The sequence below is a fragment of the Oncorhynchus kisutch genome, linkage group LG15 (assembly GCF_002021735.2).
Source record: "Oncorhynchus kisutch isolate 150728-3 linkage group LG15, Okis_V2, whole genome shotgun sequence".
In the NCBI taxonomy this organism is placed as follows: Eukaryota; Metazoa; Chordata; class Actinopteri; order Salmoniformes; family Salmonidae; genus Oncorhynchus; species Oncorhynchus kisutch.
This window is the reverse complement of record NC_034188.2, coordinates 1,209,225-1,231,724: the sequence shown is the minus strand read 5'-3', so window position 1 is coordinate 1,231,724 and position 22,500 is coordinate 1,209,225. Positions and strand designations below refer to the sequence as shown.

The 22,500-nt window shown below is 41.7% G+C and overlaps 2 protein-coding genes across 2 annotated transcripts in view; one reads left to right on the top strand and one right to left on the bottom strand.

Moving 5' to 3' along the window:
* The window catches only part of LOC116353559 (glutamine amidotransferase-like class 1 domain-containing protein 3A, mitochondrial), a 9,253-nt gene extending 2,656 nt beyond the window's left edge, over positions 1–6,597 (top strand). Inside the window, exons 3-5 of the mRNA XM_031789458.1 lie at positions 1,965–2,136; positions 5,609–5,810; positions 5,928–6,597. Of these exons, the coding sequence (XP_031645318.1) occupies positions 1,965–2,136; positions 5,609–5,810; positions 5,928–6,120 (567 nt within the window). The 3' untranslated portion in view covers positions 6,121–6,597. The remainder of the gene's footprint in view (positions 1–1,964; positions 2,137–5,608; positions 5,811–5,927) is intronic.
* A 6,229-nt stretch (positions 6,598–12,826) lies between these two features.
* The window catches only part of zgc:174917 (probable alpha-ketoglutarate-dependent hypophosphite dioxygenase), a 13,437-nt gene continuing 3,763 nt past the window's right edge, over positions 12,827–22,500 (bottom strand). The window contains exons 4-8 of the mRNA XM_031789457.1: positions 18,542–18,839; positions 17,463–17,554; positions 17,020–17,159; positions 14,649–14,753; positions 12,827–14,430 (exon numbers count right to left, since the gene is read on the bottom strand). Coding sequence (XP_031645317.1) covers positions 14,347–14,430; positions 14,649–14,753; positions 17,020–17,159; positions 17,463–17,554; positions 18,542–18,839 — 719 coding nt within the window. The 3' untranslated portion in view covers positions 12,827–14,346. The remainder of the gene's footprint in view (positions 14,431–14,648; positions 14,754–17,019; positions 17,160–17,462; positions 17,555–18,541; positions 18,840–22,500) is intronic.

Here is a 22,500-nt window from a genome sequence, read left to right as displayed (position 1 = left end):
AGGGGCTAAGGTAAGGGTGGTCTACATTATGGTTACGACTGGAGCTAAGGTAAGGGTGGTCTACAGTAGGGTTAGGGGCTAAGGTAAAGGTAGTCTACATTAGGGTTAGGAGCTAAGGTAAGGGTGGTCTACATTAGGGTTAGGGCTGGGGCTAAGGTAAGGGTGGTCAACATTAGGGTTAGGGGCTAAGGTAAGGGTGGTCTACATTAGGGTTAGGGGCTAAGGTAAGGATGGTCTACATTAGGGTTAGGGGCTAAGGTAAGGGTGGTCTACATTAGAGTTAGGGGCTAAGGTAAGGATGGTCTACATTAGGGTTAGGGGCTAAGGTAAGGGTGGTCAACATTGGGGCTGGAGCTAAGGTAAGGGTGGTCTACATTAGGGTTAGGGCCTAAGGTAAGGGTGGTCTACGTTAGGGTTAGAGGCTAAGGTAAGGGTGGTCTACATTAGGGTTAGGGGCTAAGGTAAGGGTGGTCTACATTATGGTTACGACTGGAGCAAAGGTAAGGGTGGTCTACATTAGGGTTAGGGGCTAAGGTAAGGGTGGTCTACATTAGGGTTAGGGACTAAGGTAAGGGTGGTCTAAATTAGGGTTAAGGGCTTTGGTAAGGGTGGTCTAGATTAGGGTTATGGCTGGGGCTAAGGTAAGGGTGGTCTACATTAGGGTTATGGCTGGGGCTAAGGCAAGGGTGGTCTACATTAGGGTTATGGCTGGGGCTAAGGTAAGGGTGGTCTACATTAGGGTTAGGGCTGGGGCTAAGGTAAGGGTGGTCTACATTAGGGTTATGGCTGGGGCTAAGGTAAGGGTGGTCTACATTAGGGTTATGGCTGGGGCTAAGGTAAGGGTGGTCTACATTGGGGTTAGGGCTGGGGCTAAGGTAATGGTGGTCTACATTAGGGTTAGGGCCTAAGGTAAGGGTGGTCTACAGTAGGGTTAGGGGCTAAGGTAAGGGTGGTCTACATTAGGGTTAAGGGCTTTGGTAAGGGTGGTCTAGATTAGGGTTATGGCTGGGGCTAAGGTAAGGGTGGTCTACATTAGGGTTATGGCTGGGGCTAAGGCAAGGGTGGTCTACATTAGGGTTATGGCTGGGGCTAAGGTAAGGGTGGTCTACATTAGGGTTAGGGCTGGGGCTAAGGTAAGGGTGGTCTACATTAGGGTTATGGCTGGGGCTAAGGTAAGGGTGGTCTACATTAGGGTTATGGCTGGGGCTAAGGTAAGGGTGGTCTACATTAGGGTTAGGGCTGGGGCTAAGGTAATGGTGGTCTACATTAGGGTTAGGGCCTAAGGTAAGGGTGGTCTACAGTAGGGTTAGGGGCTAAGGTAAGGGTGGTCTACATTAGGGTTAGGGGCTAAGGTAAGGGTGGTCTACATTAGGGTTAGGGCTGGGGCTAAGGTAAGGGTGGTCAACATTAGGGCTGGGGCTAATAGAAGATAATAGTCTCTACCCTCCTACCCCTCCTCACTCCTCCCCTCTTCTTCTCCCCCTCTCCTCCCCCTCTCCTCCCCTCCTCCCCCTCCTCTCCTCTCCTCTCTTCTCTTCCCCCTCTCCTCTCCCCTCCTCTCCTCTCCTCTCCTCTCCTGTCCTCCACCTCCCCATCCTCTCCTCTCCTCCCTTCTCCTCCCCCCTCCTCACTCCTCCCCTCTTCTCCTCCCCCTCTCCTCCCCCTCCTCTCCCCTCCTCTCACCTCCTCTCCTAACCCCTCCTCCGCCTCCTCTTCACTCCTCTCCTCCACCCTCCTCCGCCTCCCCATCCTCTCCTCTCCCTCCTCCTTCCTCTCACCTCCTCTCTTAACCCCTCATCCGCCTCCTCTTCACTCCTCTCCTCTCCTCCACCCTCCTCTGCCTCCCCATCCTCTCCTCTCTTCTCTTCTCTTCCCCCTCTCCTCCCCCTCTTCCCCTCCCCCCTCCTCCCCCTCCTCACTCTTCCTCTCTTCTCCTCCCCTTCCTCTCCCCTTCCCTCTCCCAGGTCCAGATGTTTGCCCCCAACGTGGACCAAATGCATGTAGTGAACCACTGTGAGGGGAAACCCACAGCTGAGAAACGCAACGTCCTGGAGGAGAGTGCTCGAATCGCCCGCGGCGATGTGTCTGACCTTGCCAAGCTAGAGATCACCGCCTTCGACGCCCTCGTTATCCCAGGTGAGCATTACTCCTTCATCTAGCACCAGCATATTGATAATATGATACTGGTACTGACTAACACAGTCCTGTCTTTATCTTTTATCAGTAAACACTATATCATCTCTCCTTTATGCTATATCTCTGTTACTATATCATCTCTCCTTTATTCTATATCTCTGTTACTATATCATCTCTCCTTTATTCTATATCTCTGTTACTATATCATCTCTCCTTTATTCTATATCTCTGTTACTATATCATCTCTCCTTTATTCTATATCTCTGTTACTATATCATCTCTCCTTTATTCTATATCTGTTACTATATCATCTCTCCTTTATGCTATATCTCTGTTACTATATCATCTCTCCTTTATGCTATATCTCTGTTACTATATCATCTCTCCTTTATTCTATATCTCTGTTACTATATCATCTCTCCTTTATGCTATATCTCTGTTACTATATCATCTCTCCTTTATTCTATATCTCTGTTACTATGTCATCTCTCCTTTATTCTATATCTCTGTTACTATATCATCTCTCCTTTATGCTATATCTCTGTTACTATATCATCTCTCCTTTATTCTATATCTGTTACTATATCATCTCTCCTTTATTCTATATCTGTTACTATATCATCTCTCCTTTATTCTATATCTCTGTTACTATATCATCTCTCCTTTATTCTATATCTGTTACTATATCATCTCTCCTTTTTTCTATATCTGTTACTATATCATCTCTCCTTTATTCTATATCTCTGTTACTATATCATCTCTCCTTTATACTATATCTCTGTTACTATATCATCTCTCCTTTATTCTATATCTGTTACTATATCATCTCTCCTTTATACCATATCTCTGTTACTATATCATCTCTCCTTTATTCTATATCTGTTACTATATCATCTCTCCTTTATTCTATATCTGTTACTATATCATCTCTCCTTTATGCTATATCTCTGTTACTATATCATCTCTCCTTTATGCTATATCTCTGTTACTATATCATCTCTCCTTTATTCTATATCTCTGTTACTATATCATCTCTCCTTTATGCTATATCTCTGTTACTATATCATCTCTCCTTTATTCTATATCTCTGTTACTATGTCATCTCTCCTTTATTCTATATCTCTGTTACTATATCATCTCTCCTTTATGCTATATCTCTGTTACTATATCATCTCTCCTTTATTCTATATCTGTTACTATATCATCTCTCCTTTATTCTATATCTGTTACTATATCATCTCTCCTTTATTCTATATCTCTGTTACTATATCATCTCTCCTTTATTCTATATCTGTTACTATATCATCTCTCCTTTTTTCTATATCTGTTACTATATCATCTCTCCTTTATTCTATATCTCTGTTACTATATCATCTCTCCTTTATACTATATCTCTGTTACTATATCATCTCTCCTTTATTCTATATCTGTTACTATATCATCTCTCCTTTATACCATATCTCTGTTACTATATCATCTCTCCTTTATTCTATATCTGTTACTATATCATCTCTCCTTTATGCTATATCTCTGTTACTATATCATCTCTCCTTTATGCTATATCTCTGTTACTATATCATCTCTCCTTTATGCTATATCTCTGTTACTATATCATCTCTCCTTTATTCTATATCTCTGTTACTATATCATCTCTCCTTTATTCTATATCTCTGTTACTATATCATCTCTCCTTTATTCCATATCTCTGTTACTATATCATCTCTCCTTTATGCTATATCTCTGTTACTATATCATCTCTCCTTTATTCTATATCTGTTACTATATCATCTCTCCTTTATTCTATATCTCTGTTACTATATCATCTCTCCTTTATTCTATATCTGTTACTATATCATCTCTCCTTTAATCTATATCTGTTACTATATCATCTCTCCTTTATTCTATATCTCTGTTACTATATCATCTCTCCTTTATTCTATATCTCTGTTACTATATCATCTCTCCTTTATTCTATATCTGTTACTATATCATCTCTCCTTTATACCATATCTCTGTTACTATATCATCTCTCCTTTATTCTATATCTGTTACTATATCATCTCTCCTTTATTCTATATCTCTGTTACTATATCATCTCTCCTTTATGCTATATCTCTGTTACTATATCATCTCTCCTTTATGCTATATCTCTGTTACTATATCATATCTCCTTTATTCTATATCTCTGTTACTATATCATCTCTCCTTTATGCTATATCTCTGTTACTATATCATCTCTCCTTTATTCTATATCTCTGTTACTATATCATCTCTCCTTTATGCTATATCTCTGTTACTATATCATCTCTCCTTTATTCTATATCTCTGTTACTATATCATCTCTCCTTATTCTATATCTCTGTTACTATATCATCTCTCCTTTATTCCATATCTCTGTTACTATATCATCTCTCCTTTATGCTATATCTCTGTTACTATATCATCTCACCTTTATTCTATATCTGTTACTATATCATCTCTCCTTTATTCTATATCTCTGTTACTATATCATCTCTCCTTTATTCTATATCTGTTACTATATAATCTCTCCTTTATTCTATATCTGTTACTATATCATCTCTCCTTTATTCTATATCTGTTACTCTATCATCTCTCCTTTATTCTATATCTCTGTTACTATATCATCTCTCCTTTATTCCATATCTCTGTTACTATATCATCTTTATGCTATATCTCTGTTACTACATCATCTCTCCTTTATTCTATATCTGTTACTATATCATCTCTCCTTTATTCTATATCTCGGTTACTATATCATCTCTCCTTTATGCTATATCTCTGTTACTATTATAATCTCTCCTTTATTCTATATCTGTTACTATATCATCTCTCCTTTATTCTATATCTCTGTTACTATATCATCTCTCCTTTATTCTATATCTGTTACTATATCATCTCTCCTTTATTCTATATCTGTTACTATATCATCTCTTCTTTATGCTATATCTCTGTTACTATATCATCTCTCCTTTATTCTATATCTGTTACTATATCATCTCTCCTTTATTCTATATCTGTTACTATATCATCTCTCCTTTATTCTATATCTCTGTTACTATATCATCTCTCCTTTAATCTATATCTCTGTTACTATATCATCTGTCCTTTAATCTATATCTGTTACTATATCATCTCTCCTTTATTCTATATCTCTGTTACTATATCATCTGTCCTTTAATCTATATCTGTTACTATATCATCTCTCCTTTATTCTATATCTCTGTTACTATATCATCTCTCCTTTATTCTATATCTGTTACTATATCATCTCTCCTTTATTCTATATCTCTGTTACTATATCATCTCTCCTTTATGCTATATCTCTGTTACTATATCATCACTCTTTCACTATGACTTCATTTCAATCATTCTACTCCCACCAACCCCAAACAAGACAAAACCACTGGTCTCCGCGGTGCTCCACTCAACTGAACTGTGTTGTGTTTTGCAGGTGGTTTTGGCGTGGCTAAAAATCTGTCTGACTGGGCTGTGAAGGGGAAGGAGTTCACGGTTCAACCCCAGGTAGAGAAGCTGATTAAGGGGTTCCATGCTGCAGGCAAGCCCCTGGCTATGTGCTGCATCTCCCCTGTCCTAGCTGCTAAGGCCCTGCCGGGATGTGAGATCACCGTGGGACAGGACAAGGTGTGTGAGAGGTGAGTTACAATGTCTCAGGTGTGTGTGTTTGTGTGTGTGTGTGTGCTGATATGTTTTAACAGAACAGAGCAGTATGTTTTTAACCCTGCTGCTTTTCTTCTCCCTCCTGCCACTAGATGGCCCCATGCCCAGACGGCAACTTCCATGAAGGAGCTGGGCTGTAAACACGTGAATAAGAAAGTGGGGGAGGTCCACATCGATGTGAAGAACAAGCTGGTCACCTCCTCCGCCTTCATGTGTAACGCTCCCATACATGAGGTGTTTGACGGGGTGGGCGTCATGGTTACAGAACTGCTCAAACTGTCCTAGGACATGTCTGAGATTCAGAATACTGATTAGCTGTGCTTCTCAAAAGGCACCCTGTTCCCTTTATAGTGCTGATGTGACCTTCCCAAAAGGCACCTTGTTCCCTTTATAGTGCTGATGTGATCTTCTCAAAACACACCCTGTTCCCTTTATAGTGCTGATGTGATATTCCCAAAAGACACTCTGCTCCCTTTATAGTGCTGATGTGATCTTCTCAAAGACACCCTGTTCCCTTTATAGTGCTGGTGTGATCTTCTCAAAAGACGGGAATCGGGAGCCATTTGGGAAGTGACCTCACAATCATGTTTGTTGTTGTTGTTGTTGTTGTTGTTTGTTTACCTGGAGACCCTCCTGATCGGAATGTAATGGACACACAGAAGAACCAGAAGAAGATAGTGTTTCTGTTGCTTCATCTGTCTGACTGTGGGATGACTTGTGTTTTTATCAACATCGTAATAAAAGTAAAACCAAATTCTGGAATGAACGACTTTTCATTTGATTAGTTTTTTCAGCTGACCACTAGGTTTTTATATGGTATATCATTGTCATACGGGGTTATGAACAGCTCGTTCTTTCTCCGTGCATTTAGCATACAGGTTAGATTGACAGAGTACATCCTGTTGGCACATAGTGGGGAATTCCCACCCGAGTTAAGCGGGTAAATGGAATGGAATTCACTTTTATGCACTTTTCTCTCTACACAGCAAATTGCCCCGTGTTGAATTTTCAGTGTAACATTTATAGTGTTGATTCAGGAATTAAATTCACTCTGTAAAATAACCCCCAGTCTTGGAGTTAATAACCCTGGGTTGCTCGTCTTTTCAGTTCACTGCAGCTAGTTCGCTGCACACTCAAACTGGACAGTTTTATCTCAAGTCTCTTCATTCAAAGACTCAATCGTGGACACTCTTAATGACAGTTGTGGCTGCTTTGCGTGATATATTGATGTCTTCTACCTTCTTGCCCTTTGTGCTGACGCTGTACATTTCAAAGTGCTGAACAAATAGTTATATTGACTACGTCCGTCATCGCTCGCTCATTAATGTCTTAATCGAAATTTCGGATTGCCTCTTATCCGCTTGTCGTAGCCTTGTGTCATAGTTTGTACATCTCAATTATCAGTAGAAACCACATTTGTTGAAACAAGTCAGCCATATCTGCTATGTTTTTTTAAAAGGCAGTAAATGACTGAAGTGTCTGGCTGCCAGACAAGGCTTGTGGTGGATGAATCAGAATGAGTTGGGTAACATAGATAATTAAGATGTCTTATCTGCATAATATGCTTATGTCATAGACTTATTATTAGAATCTATACCTTCGGTCTCTGGTGTTGGCAGTTGCATTTCTTCCCTCCACTGGGGATCAGTCACCTGGGGGCTCAGTCACCTGGGGCTCAGTCACCTGGGGCTCAGTCACCTGGGGGCTCAGTCACCTGGGGCTCAGTCACCTGGGGCTCAGTCACCTGGGGTTCAGTCACCTGGGGCTCAGTCACCTGGGGCTCAGTCACCTGGGGGCTCAGTCACCTGGGGCTCAGTCACCTGGGGTTCAGTCACCTGGGGCTCAGTCACCTGGGGTTCAGTCACCTGGGGCTCAGTCACCTGGGGCTCAGTCACCTGGGGTTCAGTCACCTGGGGGCTCAGTCACCTTGGGCTCAGTCACCTGGGGCTCAGTCACCTGGGGTTCAGTCACCTGGGGCTCAGTCAATGGGGCTCAGTCATCTGGGGCTCAGTCACCTGGGGCCTAGTCACCTGGGGCTCAGTCACCTGGGGGCTCAGTCGCCTGGGGCTCAGTCACCTGGGGCTCATTCACCTGGGGGCTCATTCACCTGGGGGCTCAGTCACCTGGGGCTCAGTCAACTGGGGGCTCAGTCACCTGGGGCTCAGTCACCTGGGGCCCAGCGAGGGGAGAGGTCAGGCTTGTCTTTCACATGTCCCTGGTGCTATGCAGAATATCAGAAAGGGAAGAGGGCAGGAGGGAACATTGTCTTCATGTGTGAATGTGTTTGTACCTATTCTTAAACCATGTGAAGGGGTGGTGTGATTAATGGGGAACCAATTACTGGTTTCCACAATGTTTGTGCGACAGTCACTCCCTCCTTTGGCCTTGGGGGAAGTGTGTGGTAGTGTCTGGAGTTGACAATTGTTTTATGCCATTGGATGAGTTGGTGTTTTTGTACGAGGAGTAACAGGAATGAGATCGGAACCTCGTCTTAGGGGCCAAACTGAACGATAATTTATAGCGAATGCTATCTGGCTATGGGATACTCCTTTCTAATTTATAAAGTCTCACTTTGTGAACTGTTCCTAATATCTGTGGTTTGTTATGTCGACTAGGGGGGTGGATCTTTGCTATAAAAGATCTCAGGAGCCATTGTCGTTGAATGTGTCTAACTGCATTGCTTTATCTTGGCCAGGTCGCAATTGTATATGAGAACTTGTTCTCAACTTGCCTACCTGGTTAAATAAAGGTGAAATAAATTAAAAATTAAAAATAAATAAATTGTGTTGCCACTCTCAACTGATCATTAGAAAATGGTGAATCATTGAAAGTGATTGCTATTGCAAAGCTCTTATTATTAAAGATGTAGTTGAGGTATAACTCTGACAAGTGAGATAAGTTTGTCTCTCTGAATTTTATAATACAGAAATAAACCACCACAGGCTCTGCTGAAAGCCAGGTGTAACAGTGATAAGGTGTTGGGACTCTGCTGATAACCAGGTGTAACAGTGATAAGGTGTTGGGACTCTGCTGATAACCAGGTGTAACAGTGGTAAGGTGTTGGGACTCTGCTGATAACCAGGTGTAACAGTGGTAAGGTGTTGGGACTCTGCTGATAACCAGGTGTAACAGTGGTAAGGTGTTGGGACTCTGCTGATAACCAGGTATAACAGTGGTAAGGTGTTGGGACTCTGCTGATAACCAGGTGTAAGAGAGGTAAGGTGTTGGGACTCTGCTGATAACCAGGTGTAACAGTGGTAAGGTGTTGGGACTCTGCTGATAACCAGGTGTAACAGTGATAAGGTGTTGGGACTCTGCTGATAACCAGGTGTAAGAGAGGTAAGGTGTTGGGACTCTGCTGATAACCAGGTGTAACAGTGGTAAGGTGTTGGGACTCTGCTGATAACCAGGTGTAAGATTGGTAAGGTGTTGGGACTCTGCTGATAACCAGGTGTAACAGTGGTAAGGTGTTGGGACTCTGCTGATAACCAGGTGTAACAGTGGTAAGGTGTTGGGACTCTGTTGCTAACCAGGTGTAACAGTGGTAAGGTGTTGGGACTCTGTTGATAACCAGGTATAACAGTGGTAAGGTGTTGGGACTCTGTTGATAACCAGGTATAACAGTGGTAAGGTGTTGGGACTCTGTTGATAACCAGGTATAACAGTGGTAAGGTGTTGGGACTCTATTGATAACCAGGTGTAAGAGTGGTAAGGTGTTGGGACTCTGTTGATAACCAGGTGTAAGAGTGGTAAGGTGTTGGGACTCTGCTGTTGGGACTCTGTTGATAACCAGGTGTAACAGTGGTAAGGTGTTGGGACTCTGCTGTTGGGACTCTGTTGATAACCAGGTGTAACAGTGGTAAGGTGTTGGGACTCTGCTGATAACCAGGTGTAACAGTGGTAAGGTTTTGGGACTGCTGATAACCATGTGTAACAGTGGTAAGGTGTTGGGACTCTGCTGTTGGGACTCTGCTGATAACCAGGTGTAACAGTGGTAAGGTGTTGGGACTCTGTTGATAACCAGGTGTAACAGTGGTAAGGTGTTGGGACTCTGTTGATAACCAGGTGTAACAGTGGTAAGGTGTTGGGACTCTGTTGATAACCAGGTGTAACAGTGGTAAGGTGTTGGGACTCTGCTGTTGGGACTCTGCTGATAACCAGGTGTAACAGTGGTAAGGTGTTGGCCCTAACAGTTTGTGGGCACCGTTGGTCACCGTTATAGTGCAATTCATGTATTGTTTAGTGTTGTGTGGTGTAGAGGCTTTGCTGGCATGCATCCCACATTTTTTTTGGGGGGGGGGAGCTAGATATACATGCTAAAATTGCCAGTACTCTGATCTCAGATCTCCACATAGTTTTGCCAGCAGGTGTGAGCACACTGGATGTGGTTTGATGTAGTTTACAATCAAAGTTACCTGCTGCAGTAGATCTGAGTTCTGTGCTCAGCTCTTTTGCCGCCAGTTGCTCTCGGTTTATACAACGCATCCAGTCTGGGGTCAGTCTGGGGTCAAATCAAATCAAATGTATTTATATAGCCCTTCGTACATCCGCTGATATTTCAAAGTGCTGTACAGAAATCCAGCCTAAAACCCCATACAGCAAGCAATGCAGGTGTAGAAGCACGGTGGCTAGGAAAAACTCCCTAGAAAGGCCAAAACCTAGGAAAAAACCTAGAGAGGAACCAGGCTATGTGGGGTGGCCAGTCCTCTTCTGGCTGTGCCGGGTGGAGGTTATAACAGAACATGGCAAAGATGTTCAAATGTTCATAAATGACCAACATGGTCAAATAATTATAATCAAATAATAATCACAGGCAGAGCAGTTGAAACTGGAGCAGCAGCACAGCCAGGTGGACTGGGGACATCAAGGAGTCATCATGTCAGGTAGTCCTGAGGCATGGTCCTAGGGCTCAGGTCCTCCGAGAGAGAGAAAGAAAGAGAGAAAGAGAGAATTTGAGAGAGCATACTTAAATTCACACAGGACACCGGATAGGACAGGAGAAGTACTCCAGAAATAACAAACTGACCCTAGCCTGACCCTAGCCCCCCGACACAAAAACTACTGCAGCATAAATACTGGAGGCTGAGACAGGAGGGGTCAGGAGACACTGTGGCCCCATCCGAGGACACCCCCGGACAGGGCCAAACAGGCATGATATAACCCCACCCACTTTGCCAAAGCACAGCCCCCACACCACTAGAGGGATATCTTCAACCACCAATTTACCATCCTGAGACAAGGCCGAGTATAGCCCACAAAGACCTCCGCCACGGCACAACCCAAGGGGGGACGCCAACCCAGACAGGAAGATCACATCAGTGACTCAACCCACTCAAGTGACGCACCCCTCCTAGGGACAGTATGAAAGAGCCCTAGTAAGCCAGTGAGCCCCTGTAATAGGGTTAGAGGCAGAGAATCCCAGTGGAAAGAGGGGAACCGGCCACGCAGAGACAGCAAGGGCGGTTCGTTGCTCCAGAGCCTTTTCGTTCACCTTTACACTCCTGGGCCAGACTACACTCAATCATATAGAGATATAGAGATATAGAGATGAGTCTTCAGTAAAGACTTAAAGGTTGAGACCGAGTCTGCGTCTCTCACATGGGTAGGCAGACCATTCCATAAAAATGGAGCTCTGTAGGAGAAAGCCCTGCCTCCAGCTGTTTTCTTAGAAATCCTAGGGACAATTAGGAGGCCTGCGTCTTGTGACCGTAGCGTACGTGTAGGTATGTACGGCAGGACCAAATCGGAAAGATAGGTAGGAGCAAGCCCATGTACTGCTTTGTAGGTTAGCAGTATAACCTTGAAATCAGCCCTAGCCTTGACAGGAAGCCAGTGTATGGAGGCTAGCACTGGAGTAATATGATCAAATGTTTTGGTTCTAGTCAGGATTCTAGTAGTCGTATTTAGCACTAACCATGTGTATGTAATAAATAAAATGTGAATTGATTTGATGTGATTTGTCATGGAAAGAGTAGGTGTTCTTAATATTTTTTACACTCAGTGTATGTGATGTATTATCATTAACGGTTACATTTTATTGATAACATTTGCCTACATTAGTAACTCCCTTGGTGAAGTCCACAGGACTGAAAATGAGCAAATTCAACATACATGTCTCTATCACTGTCACTGACACATACAGATCAGTGGTAACTTTACAATTCACTGGAAAAGGCAATGCACACCGGGAAATTATACTCGAGGTGTGCCTTATCGGGGGCATGGCTTTGAAATTGTTATTTTTGGCCACCCGTGAGAGGCAGTGTTGTATCAGTTTAACTGGTCTATGCTTGCGCTAATTTACATGTTATAATGTCTGCTGCCGGTTCTGATGTCTTAAATGTTTACATAAGAGCATGTAGCAACAAAGACTTGTGAGTGTAGTTTGTAATGTCCTTAACTCAACATTGACCTTGTCAAGAAATACGGACCTATTGTTGTAGTGTTTAAAACTACTATATGAGGTGTTATTGTAGAACTCCATTGGGGTAAACAATAAACACTTCCTGGTGTTAAAACTACTACATGAGGTGTTATTGTAGAACTCCATTGGGGTAAACAATAAACACTTCCTGGTGTTAAAACTACTACATGAGGTGTTATTGTAGAACTCCATTGGGGTAAACAATAAACACTTCCTGGTGTTAAAACTACTATATGAGGTGTTATTGTAGAACTCCATTGGGGTAAACAATAAACACTTCCTGGTGTTAAAACTACTACATGAAGTGTTAATGCCCTAACACTGACAAAGTGTAAAAGCATCAGCACCAGGAAGGGGATTTCCAGACCTTTCTAATGCTAAGCAGCATGACCCGTTATTGTTTGTAGCCTCCTCATGAAAAATAATGATGTTTGGGTAAGAAAAAAAAATCTACATTTTGCCCTTTCATTCAACTGGTTAAAATCCCAATCCCAGATTTTTTAAACAAATGAAACATAGTTTGCTGTGACTTACAAAGTAAGACCCACCAAGTTCCACAGAGAAAGATGCCAGTGTATAGTGAGATGGTTTATTCAACACGTAAATCACAATAAGACACATGAAGAGGTAATATAGCATGAAGTCCCAGATACATTAGCTTACATGTTCATTCAGCATTTAATTTGGCCTCCATTCACATTTTAAACATGTAATTATTATCATTATCAATGCACTAAAATAACAGGTCAGCTCAGGTCACCTTCAGAGTGGCTTGCCTTTTTGTTCACTCTACAGAAACAGGAGATGGACTCCTGCCCTACGGGCCGTTCTGGTTCACTCTACAGAAACAGGAGATGGACTCCTGCCCTACGGGCCGTTCTGGTTCACTCTACAGAAACAGGAGATGGACTCCTGCCCTATGGGCCGTTCTGGTTCACTCTACAGAAACAGGAGATGGACTCCTGCCCTACGGGCCGTTCTGGTTCCCTCTACAGAAACAGGAGATGGACTCCTGCCCTACGGGCCGTTCTGGTTCCCTCTACAGAAACAGGAGATGGACTCCTGCCCTACGGGCCGTTCTGGTTCACTCTACAGAAACAGGAGATGGACTCCTGCCCTACGGGCCGTTCTGGTCCACTCTACAGAAACAGGAGATGGACTCCAGTCCAACCCAGTCCAACCCAGCCCGACCCAGTCCAACCCAGATACTGTCCCACCGGTATTGGGACAGTGACACACGCTGTACTGTTCGAAACACTTCTACATGGACGTTACCATTACGACATATAGTCCTGAATGAATAATGACGAGGGAGAAAGTAAAAAAAGTTATATGCACACATCATACCCCGAAAACAGAGGTTAGCATTTTATATCATACCCCCAAGACATGCTAACCTCTCACCATTACAATAACAGGGAAGGTTAGCATTTTATATCATACCCCCAAGACATGCTAAACTCTCACCATTACAATAACAGGGGAGGTTAGCATTTTTGGAGAGTATGATGTTTTTGTCTGTAAGGTTCTCACTCATCATTAATCAAGATTCATTCAGGATTATCCATAATCATGATAACATCCACGTTAATGTAGCAGTGTTTAGAAACATAGTCGATTCTAATCCTACATTATTTAACATTTCTATTGGGCACAAAATAATCAGAAACTCAACCAAAACAGTCAACAAATGCATCCAACACATTTGTAGAGTCACAAGATTGATATAGTTAATGCGTGCTATGAACATGGGACCAAATACTAAACTTTTGACTACTTTAATACATAGAAGTGAATTTGTCCCAGTACATTTGGTCTCCTAATATGGGGGGCTATGATTTTTAAACCGTTCATCCGATATCATCAAGGTGAACACAGCAGTAAGTCATCAAGGTGAACACAGCAGTAAGTCATCAAGGTGAACACAGCAGTAAGTCATCAAGGTGAACACAGCAGTAAGTCATCAAGGTGAACACAGCAGTAAGTCATCAAGGTGAGTACAGTATCATTAGGTTCCTCTAAGTATCAGACAGTAATACGGTAATGGTATCTCTATGGATATGGTTGCAGTTGTGCTGTAAGGCTCATCACAGCAAGGTGGAGAAGTGACTGAACTGGTCTGATCCACTAGCCATCACTGTAGCATGGAAACGCCTGGGACGGTCTGGGTCCTGCAGAGAGAGAGAGAGAGAGATTGAGAGAAACATAGGGTAGACACAGGTAGAGACATATCTACAGTAGTTCTCAACTGTATAGGGTAGACACAGTTAGAGACATATCTACAGTAGTTCTCACCTGTAAAGGGTAGATACAGGTAGAGACATATCTACAGTAGTTCTCACCTTTATAGGGTAGATACAGGTAGAGACATATCTACAGTAGTTCTCACCTGTATAGGGTAGGCACAGGTAGGGACGTATCGTATCACGAAGCCACAGCGTCTCTTCTGGGATGTGTTGGGGTCACTGGCGTGGACCAGGAACCCATCATGGATCTGATTGGGTTAACCATCAACATCAAATCAAAATCCCAAATGGCACCTTAATTCTTATTGTTTGTACAGCACAATTGGTGAGAAACACAATATACAGTGCCTTGCGAAAGTATTCGGCCCCCTTAAACTTTGCGACCTTTTGCCACATTTCAGGCTTCAAACATAAAGATATAAAACTGTATTTTTTTGTGAAGAATCAACAACAAGTGGGACACAATCATGAAGTGGAACGACATTTATTGGATATTTCCAACCTTTTTAACAAATAAAAAACTGAAAAATTGGGCGTGCAAAATTATTCAGCCCCTTTACTTTCAGTGCAGCAAACTCTCTCCAGAAGTTCAGTGAGGATATCTGAATGATCCAATGTTGACCTAAATGACTAATGATGATAAATACAATCCACCTGTGTGTAATCAAGTCTCCGTATAAATGCACCTGCACTGTGATGGTCTCAGAGGTCCGTTAAAAGCGCAGAGAGCATCATGAAGAACAAGGAACACACCAGGCAGGTCCGAGATACTGTTGTGAAGAAGTTTAAAGCCGGATTTGGATACAAAAAGATTTCCCAAGCTTTAAACATCCGAAGGAGCACTGTGCAAGCGATAATATTGAAATGGAAGGAGTATCAGACCACTGCAAATCTACCAAGACCTGGCCGTCCCTCTAAACTTTCAGCTCATACAAGGAGAATACTGATCAGAGATGCAGCCAAGAGGCCCATGATCACTCTGGATGAACTGCAGAGATCTACAGCTGAGGTGGGAGACTCTGTCCATAGGACAACAATCAGTCGTATATTGCACAAATCTGGCCTTTATGGAAGAGTGGCAAGAAGAAAGCCATTTCTTAAAGATATCCATAAAAAGTGTTGTTTAAAGTTTGCCACAAGCCACCTGGGAGACACACCAAACATGTGGAAGAAGGTGCTCTGGTCAGATGAAACCAAAATTGAACTTTTTGGCAACAATGCAAGACGTTATGTTTGGCGTAAAAGCAACACAGCTCATCACCCTGAACACACCATCCCCACTGTCAAACATGGTGGTGGCAGCATCATGGTTTGGGCCTGCTTTTCTTCAGCAGGGACAGGGAAGATGGTTCAAATTGATGGGAAGATGGATGGAGCCAAATACAGGACCATTCTGGAAGAAAACCTGATGGAGTCTGTAAAAGACCTGAGACTGGGACGGAGATTTGTCTTCCAACAAGACAATGATCCAAAACATAAAGCAAAATCTACAATGGAATGGTTCAAAAATAAACATATCCAGGTGTTAGAATGGCCAAGTCAAAGTCCAGACTCGAGAATCGAGAATCTGTGGAAAGAACTGAAAACTGCTGTTCACAAATGCTCTCCATCCAACCTCACTGAGCTCGAGCTGTTTTGCAAGGAGGAATGGGAAAAAATGTCAGTCTCTCGATGTGCAAAACTGATAGAGACATACCCCAAGCGACTTACAGCTGTAATCGCAGCAAAAGGTGGCGCTACAAAGTATTAACTTAAGGGGGCTGAATAATTTTGCACGCCCAATTTTTCAGTTTTTGATTTGTTAAAAAAGTTTGAAATATCCAATAAATGTCGTTCCACTTCATGATTGTGTCCCACTTGTTGTTGATTCTTCACAAAAAAATACAGTTTTATATTTTTATGTTTGAAGCCTGAAATGTGGCAAAAGGTCGCACAGTTCAAGGGGCCGAATACTTTCGCAAGGCACTGTAGTTGTAGAAGAATAGAGAATAGAGTGTATTTCCCTGTAATACAGAATGCCCAGTAGGACTTGGGATGGGAAGCTTCCTGTAATACAGAATGCCCAGTAGGACTTGGGATGGGAAGCTCACTGTAATACAGAATGCCCAGTAGGACTTGGGATGGGAAGCTTCCTGTAATACAGAATGTCTAGTAGGACCTGGGATGGGAAGCTTCCTGTAATACAGAATGTCTAGTAGGACTTGGGATGGGAGCTCCCTGTAATACAGAATGTCTAGTAGGACCTGGGATGGGAAGCTCCCTGTAATACAGAATGTCTAGTAGGACATGGGATGGGAAGCTCACTGTAATACAGAATGCCCAGTAGGACTTGGGATGGGAAGCTCGCTGTAATACAGAATGTCTAGTAGGACTTGGGATGGGAAGCTCACTGTAATACAGAATGTCCAGTAGGACTTGGGATGGGAAGCTCACTGTAATACAGAATGTCTGTTTGCTGACATTTGTTGTTCTTAAAAAGACAAGAACCCGCAGTAGAGGGGCAGTGTGACTTACAGACATCTGCCCAGCCAGCAGGGGGCAGAGTAGAGCGCTATCCGTTTGCACCAGCTCCTCAGGGATCTCCTGGTTGACTGACAGCATGTTTCCGGGGCGGGAGGCGAGTTGGTGGGGCAGCATGCCAGAGCAGTGGCTTCCTGGAGGAGGAGGGGGAAGAGGGGATGGAGAGAGGAGGAGAGGAGAGGAAACACTTTACTAACCACACAGACTCTAGTCTTCTGTTTGTCTATGAAAGGACATCTTAGCACAGTCATTTCATGCTAGAATGACAGAAAGAGGCTTTCAGAACATTAACTGGACCTGGCTAAATGCAGATAAATATTTTGAGGAGCCATTTAAGTATTTATTTATCTAGTTGTGGCACCAATTAGAACTGAACTGGCCATTTCTGGAAACTAAATGATTTGGTGAGTTTTAGGTGGTCAGGGGAGCTGCAGTACCTGGGATGACCTTCAGGGCTCCGTTTTCTGCCAGTGAGTCATCTAGAGCCAGCCACACAGACAGGACTGGACCCCCAGCTATTCCCCAGTACCTGGAGGAATCAGACAGCTGCTGAGTAAATACTTGTTATTACTCAAAACGTACTGTAGTGGTAGGAGTGGTGTAGCAGTAGTAATATTGTAGTACTACTGTAGTAGTTGTAGTGACAGTACTACAAGCAGTATTAGTAGCAGTAGTAGTGGGGTTGTGATAGTTGTAGTAGTAGTAGTAGTAGTAGCAGTAGTAGTACTGTAGTAGTAGGAGTAGTATTGTGATAGTAGTAGTATTTGTAACGGTTCTTTTGTGGTGAAGGAGAGTCGGACCAAAATGCAGCGTGCGATCCATGTTTAATAAACAAACGTAAAACACGAATCAATATTAAACACTACAAAACAAAGAATGTAACGAAAACCGAAAGAGCCTATATTAGTGTAAACTAACACAGAGACAGGAACAAGGACACTAAGGACAATCACCCACGAAACACTCAAAGAATATGGCTGCCTAAATATGGTTCCCAATCAGAGACAACGATAAACACCTGCCTCTGATTGAGAACCACTTCAGACAGCCATAGACTTAACTAGAACACCCCACTAAGCTACAATCCCAATACATACACACCACATACAAAAACCCATGCCACACCCTGGCCTGACCAAATAAATGAAGATAAACACAAAATACTTAGACCAGGGCGTGACAGTATTGTAGAAGTGTTGTGGTAGTAGTAGCTGTAGTATTGTATTAGTAGTAGTTGTACTGTAGTAGTAGGACTGGTGTAGTAGTAGTAATGTTGTAGTAGTATTGTGGTAGTAGTAGCTGTAGTATTGTAGTTGTAGTAGTAGTAGTAGTAGCAGTAGTGATGTAGTAGTTGTAATATTGTAGTACTACTGTAGTAGTTGTAGTAACAGTACTACAAGCAGTATTGGTAGCGGTAGTAGTACTGTAGTAGTATTTTACTATTTTTGAGATACTTGTAACTGACAGTAGTATTAGTATTGTCATAGTAATGTAGCTGTATTAGTGATGTACTCACCTCATATCCTGGTGCCAGGCCACGAAGGGCAGTCCAGTCTCACTCTGTTGGTCCTTCTCTGATGACCTCACTTCCTCCTCACTGGTCAGAGTGATGGCATCATTTCCTGCCTGTGTGGCTGTGGGGTGGGGTGTGGGGGTTGTTGGGTACTTGCAGATGAAGCGTGAGTCTAGCAGGATGACATCAGAGCCCAGGATGGACTGTACCACCTGTAGGATGTGGGGGTGTTTGGCCAGGCCCATCACCCAGGGGTACTGCAGGTGCACATTGTGGAGACTGTACTGGGTATACTCCTCACCTGAAGTCAGGTAGACACAGGTAGACATCAGTCAATACAGGTAGATATAATTAAATACAGGGAGATACAGATAGATATCATTCAATACAGGTGGCTATCATTCAATACAGGTAGATACAGATAGATATAATTCAATACAGGTAGCTATCATTCAATACAGATAGATACAGATAGATATAATTCAATACAGGTAGGTATCATTCATTACAGGTAGACAAAGGTAGATATAATTCAAATACAGGTAGATATCATTCAATACAGGGTAGCCTAGTGGTTGGACTAGTAACTGAAAGGTTGCTAGACAAATCTGTCGTTCTGCCCTGAACAGGCAGTTAGCCCACTGTTCCTAGGCCGTCATTGAAAATAAGAATTTGTTCTTAACTGACTTGCCTAGTAAAATAAAGGTAAAAATAAATAAAATAAACAAATAAAAACACATGTCGATACAGGTAGATATCATTCAATACAGGTAGACAGAGGTAGATATCATTCAATACAGGTAGACAGAGGTAGATATCATTCAATACAGGTAGACAGAGGTAGATATCATTCAATACAGGTAGACAGAGGTAGATATCATTCAATACAGGTAGACAGAGGTAGATATCATTCAATACAGGTAGATATCATTCAATACAGGTAGACAGAGGTAGATATCATTCAATACAGGTAGACAGAGGTAGATATCATTCAATACAGGTAGACAGAGGTAGATATCATTCAATACAGGTAGATATCATTCAATACAGGTAGACAGAGGTAGATATCATTCAATACAGGTAGACAGAGGTAGATATCATTCAATACAGGTAGACACAGGTAGATATCATTCAATACAGGTAGATATCATTCAATACAGGTAGACAGAGGTAGATATCATTCAATACAGGTAGACAGAGGTAGATATCATTCAATACAGGTAGATATCATTCAATACAGGTAGACAGAGGTAGATATCATTCAATACAGGTAGACAGAGGTAGATATCATTCAATACAGGTAGACAGAGGTAGATATCATTCAATACAGGTAGACAGAGGTAGATATCATTCAATACAGGTAGATATCATTCAATACAGGTAGACAGAGGTAGATATCATTCAATACAGGTAGACAGAGTTAGATATCATTCAATACACGTAGACATAGTTAGATATCATTCAATACAGGTAGACAGAGTTAGATATCATTCAATACAGGTAGATATCATTCAATACAGGTAGACACAGGTAGATATCATTCAATACAGGTAGACACAGGTAGATATCATTCAATACAGGTAGATATCATTCAATACAGGTAGACAGAGGTAGATATCATTCAATACAGGTAGGTATCATTCAATACAGGTAGACAGAGTTAGAAATCATTCAATACAGGTAGACACAGGTAGATATCATTCAATACAGGTAGATATCATTCAATACAGGTAGACAGAGGTAGATATCATTCAATACAGGTAGGTATCATTCAATACAGGTAGACAGAGTTAGAAATCATTCAATACAGGTAGACAGAGTTAGATATCATTCAATACAGGTAGACAGAGTTAGATATCATTCAATACAGGTAGATATCATTCAATACAGGTAGATATCATTCAATACAGGTAGACAGAGGTAGATATGTTCAATACAGGTCGACACAGGTAGATATCATTCAATACAGGTAGACATAGGTAGATATCATTCAATACAGGTAGACAGAGTTAGATATCATTCAATACAGGTAGACAGAGTTAGATGTAATTCAACACACGTAGAGACAGGTCGATATCATTCAATACAGGTAGACACGGGTAGATATCATTCAATACAGGTAGATATCATTCAATACAGGTAGACAGAGGTAGATATCATTCAATACAGGTAGACAGAGGTAGATATCATTCAATACAGGTAGATATCATTCAATACAGGTAGACAGAGGTAGATATCATTCAATACAGGTAGACAGAGGTAGATATCATTCAATACAGGTAGATATCATTCAATACAGGTAGACAGAGGTAGATATCATTCAATACAGGTAGACAGAGGTAGATATCATTCAATACAGGTAGACAGAGGTAGATATCATTCAATACAGGTAGACAGAGGTAGATATCATTCAATACAGGTAGATATCATTCAATACAGGTAGACAGAGGTAGATATCATTCAATACAGGTAGACAGAGTTAGATATCATTCAATACACGTAGACATAGTTAGATATCATTCAATACAGGTAGACAGAGTTAGATATCATTCAATACAGGTAGATATCATTCAATACAGGTAGACACAGGTAGATATCATTCAATACAGGTAGACACAGGTAGATATCATTCAATACAGGTAGATATCATTCAATACAGGTAGACAGAGGTAGATATCATTCAATACAGGTAGGTATCATTCAATACAGGTAGACAGAGTTAGAAATCATTCAATACAGGTAGACACAGGTAGATATCATTCAATACAGGTAGATATCATTCAATACAGGTAGACAGAGGTAGATATCATTCAATACAGGTAGGTATCATTCAATACAGGTAGACAGAGTTAGAAATCATTCAATACAGGTAGACAGAGTTAGATATCATTCAATACAGGTAGACAGAGTTAGATATCATTCAATACAGGTAGATATCATTCAATACAGGTAGATATCATTCAATACAGGTAGACAGAGGTAGATATGTTCAATACAGGTCGACACAGGTAGATATCATTCAATACAGGTAGACATAGGTAGATATCATTCAATACAGGTAGACAGAGTTAGATATCATTCAATACAGGTAGACAGAGTTAGATGTAATTCAACACACGTAGAGACAGGTCGATATCATTCAATACAGGTAGACACGGGTAGATATGTTCAATACAGGTAGATATCATTCAACACATGTAGAGACAGGTCGATATCATTCAATACAGGTAGACACATGTCGATATCATTACGTACATGTCGATACAGGTAGAAATCATTCAATACAGGTAGACAGAGGTAGATATCATTCAATACAGGTAGATATCATTCAATACAGGTAGATATCATTCAATACAGGTAGACAGAGGTAGATCTCATTCAATACAGGTAGATATCATTCAATACAGGTAGACACAGGTAGATATCATTCAATACAGGTAGACACAGGTAGATATCATTCAATACAGGTAGATATCATTCAATACAGGTAGACAGAGGTAGATATCATTCAATACAGGTAGGTATCATTCAATACAGGTAGACAGAGTTAGAAATCATTCAATACAGGTAGACAGAGTTAGATATCATTCAATACAGGTAGACAGAGTTAGATATCATTCAATACAGGTAGATATCATTCAATACAGGTAGACAGCGTTAGATATCATTCAATACAGGTAGATATCATTCAATACAGGTAGACAGAGGTAGATATGTTCAATACAGGTCGACACAGGTAGATATCATTCAATACAGGTAGACATAGGTAGATATCATTCAATACAGGTAGACAGAGTTAGATATCATTCAATACAGATAGATATAATTCAATACAGGTAGACAGAGTTAGATGTAATTCAACACATGTAGAGACAGGTCGATATCATTCAATACAGGTAGACACGGGTAGATATGTTCAATACAGGTAGATATCATTCAACACATGTAGAGACAGGTCGATA